Source organism: Octopus sinensis, linkage group LG7 (genome assembly GCF_006345805.1).
Source record: "Octopus sinensis linkage group LG7, ASM634580v1, whole genome shotgun sequence".
Taxonomy (NCBI): domain Eukaryota; kingdom Metazoa; phylum Mollusca; class Cephalopoda; order Octopoda; family Octopodidae; genus Octopus; species Octopus sinensis.
The window spans coordinates 1,812,185-1,824,800 of NC_043003.1; the positions used below are offsets into that span (position 1 = coordinate 1,812,185).

The 12,616-nt window shown below is 39.3% G+C and overlaps 2 protein-coding genes across 2 annotated transcripts in view; both read right to left on the reverse strand.

Moving 5' to 3' along the window:
- Window positions 1-6,474, reverse strand: part of LOC115213839 (tetratricopeptide repeat protein 17) — a 137,154-nt gene extending 130,680 nt beyond the window's left edge. Inside the window, exon 1 of the mRNA XM_036504445.1 lies at window positions 5,549-6,474. Within this exon, the coding sequence (XP_036360338.1) occupies window positions 5,549-5,593 (45 nt within the window). The 5' untranslated portion in view covers window positions 5,594-6,474. The remainder of the gene's footprint in view (window positions 1-5,548) is intronic.
- Window positions 6,475-6,636: 162 nt separating this feature from the next.
- The window catches only part of LOC115214038 (myotrophin), a 40,985-nt gene continuing 35,005 nt past the window's right edge, over window positions 6,637-12,616 (reverse strand). Inside the window, exons 3-4 of the mRNA XM_029783061.2 lie at window positions 10,455-10,538; window positions 6,637-7,172 (exon numbers count right to left, since the gene is read on the reverse strand). Coding sequence (XP_029638921.1) covers window positions 7,086-7,172; window positions 10,455-10,538 — 171 coding nt within the window. The 3' untranslated portion in view covers window positions 6,637-7,085. The remainder of the gene's footprint in view (window positions 7,173-10,454; window positions 10,539-12,616) is intronic.

Below are 12,616 nucleotides of genomic sequence, written 5' to 3' on the forward strand. Positions count from 1 at the left end.
CTAATATAGCCTCAGGCTGATCACAGCCTAGTGAGTGGATCTAGCAGACAGAAGCCTGGCCCAGTTAAGAGTACCCCTGATGCGTAAAATGCATCATCCAAATGTGGTCGATGCCAAGTCTGCTTGACTGGCTCCTGTGCTGGTGGCATGCAAAAAGAACCATCCGAACATGGCCAATGCCAGTACCATCTGATTGGCTCTTGTGCCAGTGGTACATAAAAAGTACTGTCCAAACTGACTGGCTCCTGTGCCAGTGGCACGTAAAAAGCACCCACTACACTCTCGGAGTAGTTGGTGTTAGGAAGGGCATCCAGCTGTAGAAACCTTGCCAGATCAGAGTGGAGCCTGGTGCAGCCTCCTGGCTCTCCAGACCTCAGTCAAACTGTCCAACTCATGCCAGCATGGAAAACGGATATTAAACAGTGATGATGATGATGCATATGTGTATTTGTGCTCCATCAACACTTGACAACTGGTGTTGGTGCATTTATGTCCCTGGAACTTAGCTGTTCAGCAAAATAGACTGATAGAATAAATGCCAGTCTTGAAACAAAAGTAGTGGGGTTGATTCATTTGATTAAAACTTCAAGGTGGTGCTCCAGCATGGCCACACTAATGACTGAAACAAGTAAAAGATAAAACATGGCATTATTCTAGCATTTGGCACGATACTCGGAGTCTTTTTTCTTTTTTATGACAACTGTATGAGAAGTAATTCTGTAAAGGTCTCTGGATTTTGAGAAGGTTTTTCCTTCAATGCCTGGGAATAGGTTTTCATGGACTGAAGCAAGTAAAAGAGTCACCAAGGCCATATTCGATGGCATAAAAGATGCAGGGGTATATTAGATGAACCCCAATATTGATTTCAAATTTTGGCGCACAGCCAAGGAGGGAGTAAGTCGATTACATCGACCCCAGTGGTACTTATTTTATCGACCCTGAAAGGATGAAAGGCCAAGTCAACCTTGGTGGCATTTGAACTCAGAACGTAAAGATGGATGAAATGCTGCCAAGCCTTTTGCCCAGCAAATCATTCCGCTAGCTCCCTGCCTTGATGCACCCCAATATTGGGAGCACACATTCAAGTTTTAAGTACATTAAAGCGTGTAATAGAGACACAACTTTCCAGAAAAAGCTGGTTGTGATATGCTAAGAGAATATGGATAACGAACCATCGCATAAAAATTAGTTTGTTTCATTAAAATAGCCAGCTGAATAATTATTCTTTTTAAGTGTCCTTTCTAAGAATGTTGGACATCACCAATCATGTCCTGCTCCAATTCTCTCCTCTTTTGTTTCCTATAACAGTTCCACTTCCTGGTGTTTAATGCCTCTTTCTTCCAACCAGTTTGCCAAGCTTCATATCCTTCTTTCCCCTTCAATCTTTCGGGTCATTGCTAAATTCTTCAGGCTGTCTTTCCTCATCACACGACCAAGAAATCTCCAGAGAATTAGATTTCTGCAAGCAAGAAGCAGAATAACGCCTGAGATTGGAACTGAATGGTTTGGCTTTGTTAAGGCTGCTGGTACTAGGAATGCTATTTCTGTATTGAGAATGATAATGGAGCAGGCAGTAAAGCTGCAAAAAGATGTCTTCATGAGTTTCATAGATTATACAAAGGCCTTTGACAAAATAAGACATGTTATTTGAAGAACTCATTAACCTTGACCTGCATGTGAAGGACGTCCAAATCTTGCAGAGCCTGTGTTGGAACCAATCAGCATGCATAAAAAGGTGGATGGAGAATGTTGTGAATTTGCTGGCATCAGGAAAGGGGTTTAGTCAAAGATTGCTATGTCACCAGATCTCTTCAATTCCCATAGGGAATTGATCATAAGGGAACTGAAGAAGGAAAAAAGTCTTGGAGAAGGAGACAGAAACATCACAAACCTAAGATATGGAGATGACACAGTTCTACTTGCAGAATTATCTATTTTATCATTATTTTTCATTTTGTAGAATATGGAGGTGGGGTATTTGGAGAAAGAGATGTTGTTACTGAGTTATAAACAGGCTTAGAACCAATTAAGTTGTTTGACATTTCAAATTCAAGACGAGCAGAGACAAGTTCATAGAATTTTAATTTAACAACCAAAAGAATATGTCTTTTCATCTTCAAGAAAGTTTACACTCTTTGGGTGTCGCCCTTTGTTTAAGGCTAAATGTTATAAGTTGTCATAACTGATCATTATAGAAGTGTTGAAGTTCCATTAACCCAGAGAAGAAAACAGCAGGGTATTTACACATCAACACCATTTTACATCTACTTCCTATAATGGTATGGATTAGATGGATCATCTCAAGACGGTCCTAGTCACTTCTTATCAGCAGCTACTACCCTTAAAGAAAGACCGGTGCTTATAAGAGTTATTTGGTTTTGTTTCTATAACTGGAGGCCCTCTCTGTCATCATCCACTTTGCTGAGTGTATTGGAGCCATTTCCTTGTGGCACCAGCACTAGAGATGCTGAATAGTCCACAGCAAGACAACTAAAAAGGGTTCACAACCCTACAAGGCCTTCTCAAAGTCAACAAATGCCAGGAATATTTAGCCAAATATTTCTTTTGGCTAAATTCAAATTCAAAGTTTGTGATAGTTTTTCCAGGTATGAAGGCCAAACTTGAGCTTGCCCAAGCTAAAACTCTCTCCATCACTGCCATAACCAGCTCCAACAATTTGCTACTTCCATATCCTTTGCTTTCAAGTCCTTTGCCCTTTGTAGCTATTACAAGATTAATCAGGTAACAGTCATCTGTATTACCTTGTCATATATTATGAGCATCTCAGCAATTAGCCTTCAAGGACCAGAAACTTTCACTACATTCAGATCTTTAATCACTCTACTATTCTACTGTCAACTTGAATTGCTGGTCCTTCTGTGGGGTAACCACGAGATCGGCTGAGAGACTTTTCCCATATTTTGGAACTAAGAAGAACAGGCAGATTTTCAGTGGAAATTTTGGTGGTTGTTACTCTTTACTCTTTTACTTGTTTCAGTCATTTGACTGTGGCCATGTTGGAGCACCGCCTTTAGTCGAGCAAATCGACCCCAGGACTTATTCTTTGTAAGCCTAGTACTTATTCTATCGGTCTCTTTAGCCGAATGGCTAAGTAACGGGTTGATCGACTTCTGTAGCAGTAAGGAAGAAGAAAGCTTGTGCCATGGCTGGCCAGCAACCGGAATGTTCAAACACATGAATAATGTTTGTCCTTTCATTTAAGTTCCTATCACACCCCCATTCTGCATCCCTTTGCCACACTTGCTACCATAAGTGCTGTTTATCATTGTTATCTTCAAGACAGTAAATAATTTCGTTTTTTAGAAAATTCTGGATGTTTCATAGTTGATTTTCTTTCTTTCTTTTTTTAGTTAATCTTTGCAATAATTGGAAATATTAAGGAACTGAAGATGAAGGAGAAAAAGAATCAATCTACAAAGCTTATGATAAAGCTTCATAACAAACGAGAATCTTACTCTGACAGTTCACACAAATGGACAAGTCAGGTCAGAGGTGGAGGTATGTGCTGTTTGCATTCACCATTTGTCAATATATTCCTGAGTGCTCCCAGGTGACTCATCCAGCAGATCTCAGTCAGTCCCTGTTTTTGTGAGACACCTCCTCATCTGCCGTGACTATGTGGTTGACCAACATGAACCAGATCCTCAGTGAAGAGAACATGGTAAGTAGGGTCTAAATTGGAAAATCAAGCAACATGGCCAATATGCCTGAGCTGGTGCTCCAAAATCATTCTTGTACGATTTGGAATAATGGATGTGTGATGTTTTTTTTAATTTTTTAATTTATAGCTTTCCATACAAAATAGTCATATATAAAATTTCCAAACAAAATTTGTCCATAAACATTTTTTAATTGATTTCCAGTGATTTCTGAAGACAAGAAGATTCCCAGTCACTAATCTAAATACGAGGGTGAGTCAAAAAGCAATGCCATTTTATTTAGGACAGGTATAATTACCAACACAGGAACATGTATCATACATCAAAATGAAGCTGGTCCTCTGTGGATCACATCCCTACTTCTCAACATAGTCACCGTTTCTCTCAATAGCAATGTTCCACCTTCAAATGAGAGCATGTATCCCTGCCCCGTGAAGTTCTGTCGACTGTTCTTTGAGCCACTGCTTCACTACAGTTTTCACTTCCTCATCACTGGAATAATTTAGCGCCTTCAGACTATCATCTCTTTGGCCCCATGAAAGAGGGTTTGAAAGGCAAGCATTACTTTTTGACTCGCCGTTGTAGGATTAAAAATTGAAATAAATTTTCCAATAAAAAAAACATCTATCCAAATCCAGTCAATGAAGGAGCAGACATAGCACCCAATTCTTCCTCGAATTGCATCCATCTTTAAAAAAGTAGGTGTTTTCTAGAGTTTTTAACATTAGACAATGTAATCCTTGGAATGCCAAAAGATAGGATGGCCACAAGTAGAATGTCTGTAACTGTAGGTCTGCTCAATAGAGCTGATAACTTAGGACTGATAGAAATTAAAAAAAAACAAAAACAAAATTGCAGCAGGAACAATTTTTTCCTCTCTAAATGAAAAAGTATGAAAAAAAAGAAAATTCAGGTGCAGGAGTTGCTGTGTGGTAAAAAGCTTGCTTCCCAACCACATGGCTCTGGGTTCAGTCCTACTGCGTGGCACCTTTGGTAAATGTCTTCTACAGCCTTGGGTTGACTGAAGCCTTGAGTGGATTTGGTTGACAAAAACTGAACGAAGCCCATTGTGTATATCTATCTATCTATATATATATACATATGCACATACATACATACATACATACACACACACACACAAGTGTGACTCCCCACTGTCACTTGACAACTGATGTTGGTGATGTCCCCATAACTTTCCAGACTTCAAAAAATAAGGGGTTGATTTGTTCAATTAGACCCTTCAAGGCAGTGCCCCACTATGGCCACAGTCCAATGACTAAAACAAGTAAAAAAATATACATTTCCTACGCACACAAATGCTGCTGCATGCACACGTCTTTGTGTATATTCCAACATTCTGTAGCCTTCGTTTCTCATTGACATAAACAGTGATACAATGTTTACATTCCTAGCTTATCATCATTAAATGGCTGTTTTCCATGCTGGCATGGGTTGGAAGGTTTCACAGGAGCTGGCAAGGATGGAGAGCCACACCAGCTTCCATTGTCTGTTTTGGTTTGGTTTCAACAGCTAAATGCCCTCCCTAACATCATCCGCTTTACAGAGAACACCAGGTGCTTTTTGTGTGGTACCAGCACCACTGCTTTCTACATGGTACCATCACCAGTGCTGGTCACTAAAAACAAAAATCCTTTAAGTGAAAAAACAGTTAAGAATGAACAACAGTGAAGGCATCAGGTCCTAAAATACTGCCTCCAATAAGGGTCCATCTTATCCATGTTTGCAGGACACAGAGACATATTAAAAATTAAAATACTGAGTGAGAAACTTTGTTTGAAAAGTTTAAACATGATTGTTGTAGTTTCCATGGAAACCTGTAGAAAAATATTTAGAAAATTGTTGTTTACCTTGAATGGGGCTACATAACTAAGAAGTTTGCTTGGCAGCCCCATGGTTTGAAGTTCAATCCCACTCTGCACCACTTTGGCAAGTGTCCTCTCCAATAGATCAGGCTGACTAATGCCTGGTCAGTGAATTTAATTAAGTCTTGGATTCTGATGGAATATCGGCCATCCATAACTGTTCTCCTCTCTTCTCAACCTTGGGTTGTCTTTTCTGCTTCTCTTGAGCTGGATCCTTGCATTTTGCTTTCGGATTTTATCATTCTGCTCCACGTTTTCCTGAAGGAAGGTGTTCCTCTTCCAGGTTTTGTTAGCTTTCAATTGTCATCAATGCTTTTGGAACTTAGCATTTTTTTTTCTAGGTAGAGTTACTGATCCTATGCGACCCCAGTTTTACTTCTGAGAAAAGCAGCTCCAAGTCTAGACTTTATCCATTGACCTGTCCAGCATGGGAGGACATGCCAGGACCTTGTGCTCTGCTGGCATATCTCTGAGGGTCATTGAAACACAGCAACAAAGGCTGGGCCTTGTGATGGTTGTGAGTGAATTTGGTAGGCAGAAATTAAAACAGATGCTAAGCAAAGGAATGAACGAAAGAATCATTTTATGTTGTCTGCGACAGAATTGCTATGAGAAAGAATTACAACTAAACTGGTTTTTAAAAATTGTTTCAATTTCTTGTTTTATTTATCCAAATTGGGGGTCCTTAAAAAAAAAAAGCAAAATAAAAGGTCCAGAATATTTCATACAGTCATAACACAGAAAAAGAGAGCCATACATTATACATACATACATACATACATATATACATATATATATATATATATATATATGTATGTATGTAAGTAATGGCAGTATGTGTATTGGTGTAGTTTAGAAGTTGGAGTGCAATATTTCACTGAGAGATGTTTGAGCCAACACACAAGCAGAAAGTCCCTTTAATGTTGAGCCATTTGTGTACGTATTGGATGTCCATCTAATTAAGAAGAGTGTTTAAATATACCTCTGATTAGGGAAGAGAGAAAAAAACAAACAAAAAGAGCTGAACTGCTATGAAACTTTCCCACACACACACACACAAAGAGAGAACAATCTTAAGCTGTTTTTGTTCATTCTTTATTATTATTATTATTATTATTATTATTTAAATGTAAATATATCTAAAAAAAAAAGAAAAAATATAAAGCACTGGATTGATAGAATTTTTCATAATTTTTTGTAATTAAGTTTGGAAACAAGGAATTGGTAAGCTGCTTGCTTGTGTGTCTGTAGTTGTATGACCAAGGTAGGCGTGGTAAACGATTACCTCGGTAACAATAGCTATGAGTTTACGAGCATCCAGATATGGAGTTGTGTGTATATCTATGAGACTGTATTCATAATTTGTCCGAAAAGAAAGAGAAGGTAGAAGTGGAGTAGAGAATAAAGTCTGTTCTGTTGATGGACATTGTGTTTAGTGTGTGTGTGTGGGTGTTGTTGCTACTGGTGGTGGTGGTGGTGGTGGTGGTGGTGGTGCAATGAAACATTTAAACATTTAGGGCACTTATTTCAGTAATGTCTTGATTTCCTCCGAATCTGCACATTCAACGATATGACGTCCATCCGGTGCTTTGATCTGTTTGTCGGCACCCTGAAAATAGAAGAGAATAAGGGCCTTAATAACATTTAAGATTATCCACATATATAAAATCCTCTGGGTGTGTGTGTGTCTCTCCTATGCACGCCCCACCCTATATGGCCCTTCTGATTTTTTTTTCTCAGCAGTATAATACCAAATTTCGCATGAAGGTTTTTCATTACTTGGGGAAGGTTGCAAGGTAGTGGGGACAGTTTCAAATTTTGGCCCCCTATACGACCCTTCAGATTTTTTTTTTTGCAGTGGTATAACAGTTTCACTTTTATTCCTTGTGTGTGTGTGTGTGTGTGGTGTGTGTGTGTGCGCGCGCGTTTCCTCTATGCATGGCCAAACCGCTGGATCAATCTGTAGCAAATCTGGCTGTTTGGAAATTATGTCAGTTTTGTTTTTCCGCTTTAAAGGAAAATGATTCTGAAACACTTCTTAATTGTGATAATGAAACAAGAGGTTTAAAGAAAAAGAAACAGAAAGGTTTCTTATTTCTTTAGTGCCCACAAGGGCTAAACACAGAGGGGACAAACAAGGACAGACAAATGGATTAAGTCGATTATATCGACCCCAGTGCATAACTGGTACTTATTTAATTGACCCCGAAAGGATGAAAGGCAAAGTCGACCTCGGTGGGTTTTGAACTCAGAATGTAGCAGCAGACAAAATACCGCTTAGCATTTTGCTTGGCGTGCTAACGTTTCTGCCAGCTCACCACCTTAGAAACAGTGTTTCTAAACAAAGGTTTCTAAATAACTAAAAGTCTTCATACCGACACACGTTTATACACTGTAGGATATCTTTCAGTTTATACAATAAACTTAATAAATTTTAAAGTTCAATATTTCCGTGACATAAATTAGAGATATCGACAGGAGTTATTCAAACAATTGTTCGTGGAATGGACCTAATAAAATTTGCTAGGGTACACTCGAAATTTCATATTTAAATCTGATGAGACTATTTCTACTTGAATACTGGTCCTACCTCAGATTTGAAATTGAATCTATAATCTACCCTTAGCCAAACTGCTGGATCAATCTGTACCAAATTTGGCATGAAGGTTTTTCATTAATGGGGGAAGGTTCGGAGGGGGGGGGGGTGTAACTAAATTATTAACTTTTTTTGCAAAAACAGAAACATGTTTTACATACCTGTTGTACATGTTGGTTTTGTTTTTTGCTTCAAAAAGTAAACCATTCTGATAGAAGCAAACACGATATTGAATAATTCTCTGCCATACGTCTATGACCCCACCTCTTTATTTTAAAGTAAAGATTAACGCTTTTTTAATTGTGATAAAGAAACAAGAGGTTTAGTCCTTACCACCAAAATTCATTTCTCTTGGGAATATAAGGGTGATAATGTCTTTATTCTACGGATCGTGTTAATCCCATCTGACCTCCCCTATGAATTTAAACAGCTCCAGTTCCCAGAGAAACTAAGTTTTGCTATGTCCATAAGCAAATCTCAAGCACAATCTCTCAATGCTGTTGGACTTAACCTTGCTTTTCCTTGCTTCTCTCATGGGCAATTATATGTAGGATGTTCGCGAGTTAGAGGTCCCAAAACCCTTTTCCTTTCTACACCAATTAAAGGACACACTGAAAACACTGTATAGTTAGAAGTTCTACGAAATTAAACTATGATGGATTTCAGGATTTGTTTTAATAACTTTGTTTATACTCACGTCATCTGATAGAATTTTTCTGAAAATATCTTTATCAGAATAAAGATATCTATTTCCTTTAACATTCTTTAAACTTCTGAGCAACGCTGGGTACTCAGGCTAGTGTATGTGTGTGTGTGTGTAATGTCAGTGTGCATGTGTAATGTTAGTGTGCACACACGACAGTGTAAGCGCCCTGAGAGAAAAGCTGGACATAAGAAGCATCAGATGTGGTGTGCAAGAAAGACGCTTGCAATGGTATGGTCATGTGCTGCGGATGGATGAGGAGAGATGTGTGAAGAAATGATACTCCCAAACAGTTGAAGGTATCAGGGGGAGAGGTAGACCCAGGAAGACATAGGATGAGGTAGCCAAGCATGACCTCTGAGCGTTGGGCCTCACAGAGGCAATGACAAAGGACCGAGATCTCTGGAGATATGCTGTGACTGCAAAGACCCAGGCTGCTTCCTGCACCAGTTTCGCATAGCCTCAGCCCATTCAAAGTACCTTGGATTGCAGAATGACCTGCTGTGCTTGAGGAGACCTACTGAGTCAAGTACATCAATATCAAAATAAATATCAAATGGAAATTGTAGTTACGATACCTGTGCCGGTGGCACATAAAAAGCACCATCCAAACGTGGCTGATGCCAGTGCTGCCTTTACTGGCTTCTGTGCCGGTGGCACATGACCTGCTGTGCTTGAGGAGACCAATTGAGTCAAGTACATCAACATCGAAATAAATATCAAATGGAAATAGTAGTTGTGATACCTGTGCCAGTGGCATGTAAAAAGCACTCACTACACTCACAGAGTGGTTGGTGTTAGGAAGGGCAACCAGCTGTAGAAACACTGCAAGATCAGACTGGAGCCTGGTACAGCCTCCTGGCTTCCCAGACCCTGGTCGAACCGTCCAACCCATGCTAGCACAGAAAATGGGCGTTAAACGATGATGATATGTATGTTTGTTTGTATATATATATATATATATATAATAATAATAAATATTAGGGAATAAATCCAAATTTACAGGAAAAAATCAGATTTAGGATTGAATCCAATTTTATAGCAAAATATTATATAATATTAATTAGAGACAAAACCACTTTAATGCAAATCAAACAAAGAGACTTAATCCAATACATAAAAATTTTATATAAATTAAATAAAATTTAATTTTATTTAATTTATATAAAATTTTTATGTATTGGATTAAGTCTTTCTTTGTTTGATTTGCATTAAAGTGGTTTTGTCTCTAATTAATATTATATATATATATATTTAAGTGTATAGTTTTTTTTTTTATTTATTGTAACTGAAACCTCTCAAGTCTCATGGCTTGAATTTCACACCACCATGACCTGAGAATAACTTGAGTCACAAGACAAACTGCATTTTCAGTTTCAATAACCCCCCCCCCACCAAAAAAAACATCCGCAACACGTGTGTGTGTGTGTGTGTGTATGCACACATACACTAATACAATGCGGAATATTTGAAAGGAGAGTGTAGAAAGACAAGGAGAGAAAGAGGTATACAGAAAGAGAGAGAGAGAGAGAGAAAATGAAGCAGAGACCGACAGATGGTGACGCATAAATAAATGAATCTTTAGTTCTCACCTGGGATATAAGGTATTGGACACACTCAGCATGGCCTTCCCATGTGGCTGCTAACAACGCACAGATTCCATGTTTGTCTAATCGCTACATTGCAAAACAGAAGAACAGTCATTTCATTATTACAAAAGTCATTTAAATCTTCAGCCAAATTTATTAATTAACAATAAAAATAAAATTACAAGGTGTAGGTGAGAAGCTTGCTTCCCAACCACATGATTCCAGGTTCGGTCCCACTACGTGTCACCTTGGGCAAGTGTCTTCTACCTTAGTCTTGGGCTGACCAAAGCTTGTGAGTGGATTTGGTAGACAGAAACTGAAAGAAGCCCACTGTGTGTTTGTTTGACCTCTACCACCACCTGACAACTGGCGTTGGTTTGTTTACATCCCTGTACCTTAATGGCTCAGCAAAAGAGACCAACAGAATAAATAGCAGGATTTAAAAAAAAAAGTCCTGGTATCAATTCAACTAAAAATTCTTTCAAGGCAGTGCCCCAGCATGGCCACAGTCTAATGACTGAAACAAACAACAGGCAAAAAAAGATGATGCTTGAAGCACATCGTTAGTTACAAATCTATAGTCAGCATCAGAAAACATGTGGAGGTGGATGGCTTAATGGGTAAGGTGCTGGGCTCATGATCGTAAGATTATGGTTTCAATTCCTGGACTGGGCAATGTGTTGTATTCTTGGGAAAACCACCTTGTTTCATGTTGCTCCAGTCCATTTAGTTGATAAAAATGAGATTCTCTAATGGACCAGCATCCCATCCAGGGAGGAATATATATAAGCCAGACAAACCAGGAAACCAGCCCTAGGCTCCTTACACAGTAATGTGGGCTTACCATAAAAAAAACATGAAGCTGTAAGAAAACTTGCTCTACGAGTTAATCCTTTGGTTACAATATTTTGGTTGAAATACACCGTCTTGGTTTCCATTTGGTTTGAAAACAATGAAGAATTTATTAAAACGGTTGGGACAGGGGTGCTAGGAATGTGGCCTGAGCGTCAGCCTGAAAAAGTTTGGGAACCACTGCTTTAAAATATGAGCTTTGTAGCAAGCAACCAAGGGACCTGTTCCACTCTGTCTCTCCTTCTTTAATCTCTCATCACCAAGCACAAAGCCACCCCCTGTAATAGTACTCCCACCCCGTCTCAGTCACGGGATCTTGCTTTGCAATTACTTAGTGATCCCACTGATGCTGGTGCTACATAAAAAAAACACCCGATAAACTCTGTAAAGTGGTTGGTACTGGGGAGTGCATCCAGCTGTAGAAACCATGCCAGACAGATGGAGTTTGGTGCAGTTTTTTTGATTCCCCAACTCCTGTCAGACCCGCCAACCCATTACAGCATGGAAAACGGATATTAAACGAGGATGAGCAACTCGTTATTAAACTGGAATTTGGAGCATTAATTAACATGAAATCTTGATGGAAGATCACTTTAAAACAGTGGTTCCCAAAGTGGGTGGTATTGTTCCCCTGGGGGCAGTGGAAAGTTCCAAGGGGATGTTGAAGTGGGGCGATAAAGGGGGTAGTTATTCAAGTAAAAACAACAAAATAATGTACATTATTTACATTTGATGGATATTTTTCCTCATCTTGTTTGTTGTTAACACAACGTTTCAGCTGATATACCCTCCAGCCTTCATCAGGTGTCTTGGGAAATTTTGAAACTGGGTTCTCATTCCTAAGGTATTTTTCAATGTTATTATTATTATTATTATTCAGGTCACTACCTGGAATCCAACTCGGAATCTTGGGGTTAGTAGCCCACGCTCTTAACCACTATGCCATATGCCCGTCAAATGTAAATAACTTATCATCATCATCATCGTTTAACGTCCGTTCTCCATGCTAGCATGGGTTGGACGGTTCGACCGGGGTCTGGGAAGCCGGAAGGCTGCACCAGGCTCCAGTCTTATCTGGCAATGTTTCTACAGCTGGATGCCCTTCCTAACGCCAACCACTCCGTGAGTGTAGTGGGTACTTTTTACGTTCCACCGGCACGGAAGCCAGTCGAGGCGACGCTGGCATCGGCCACGATTTGGATAGCGCTTTTTACGTACCACCAGCCCAGGGGTCCTGGCAACTGCCGGGTGCCAGTCATAGGATTGGTTCAATTTCGATTCTGATTTCGATTTCTCATCTCTTAAATATAGAA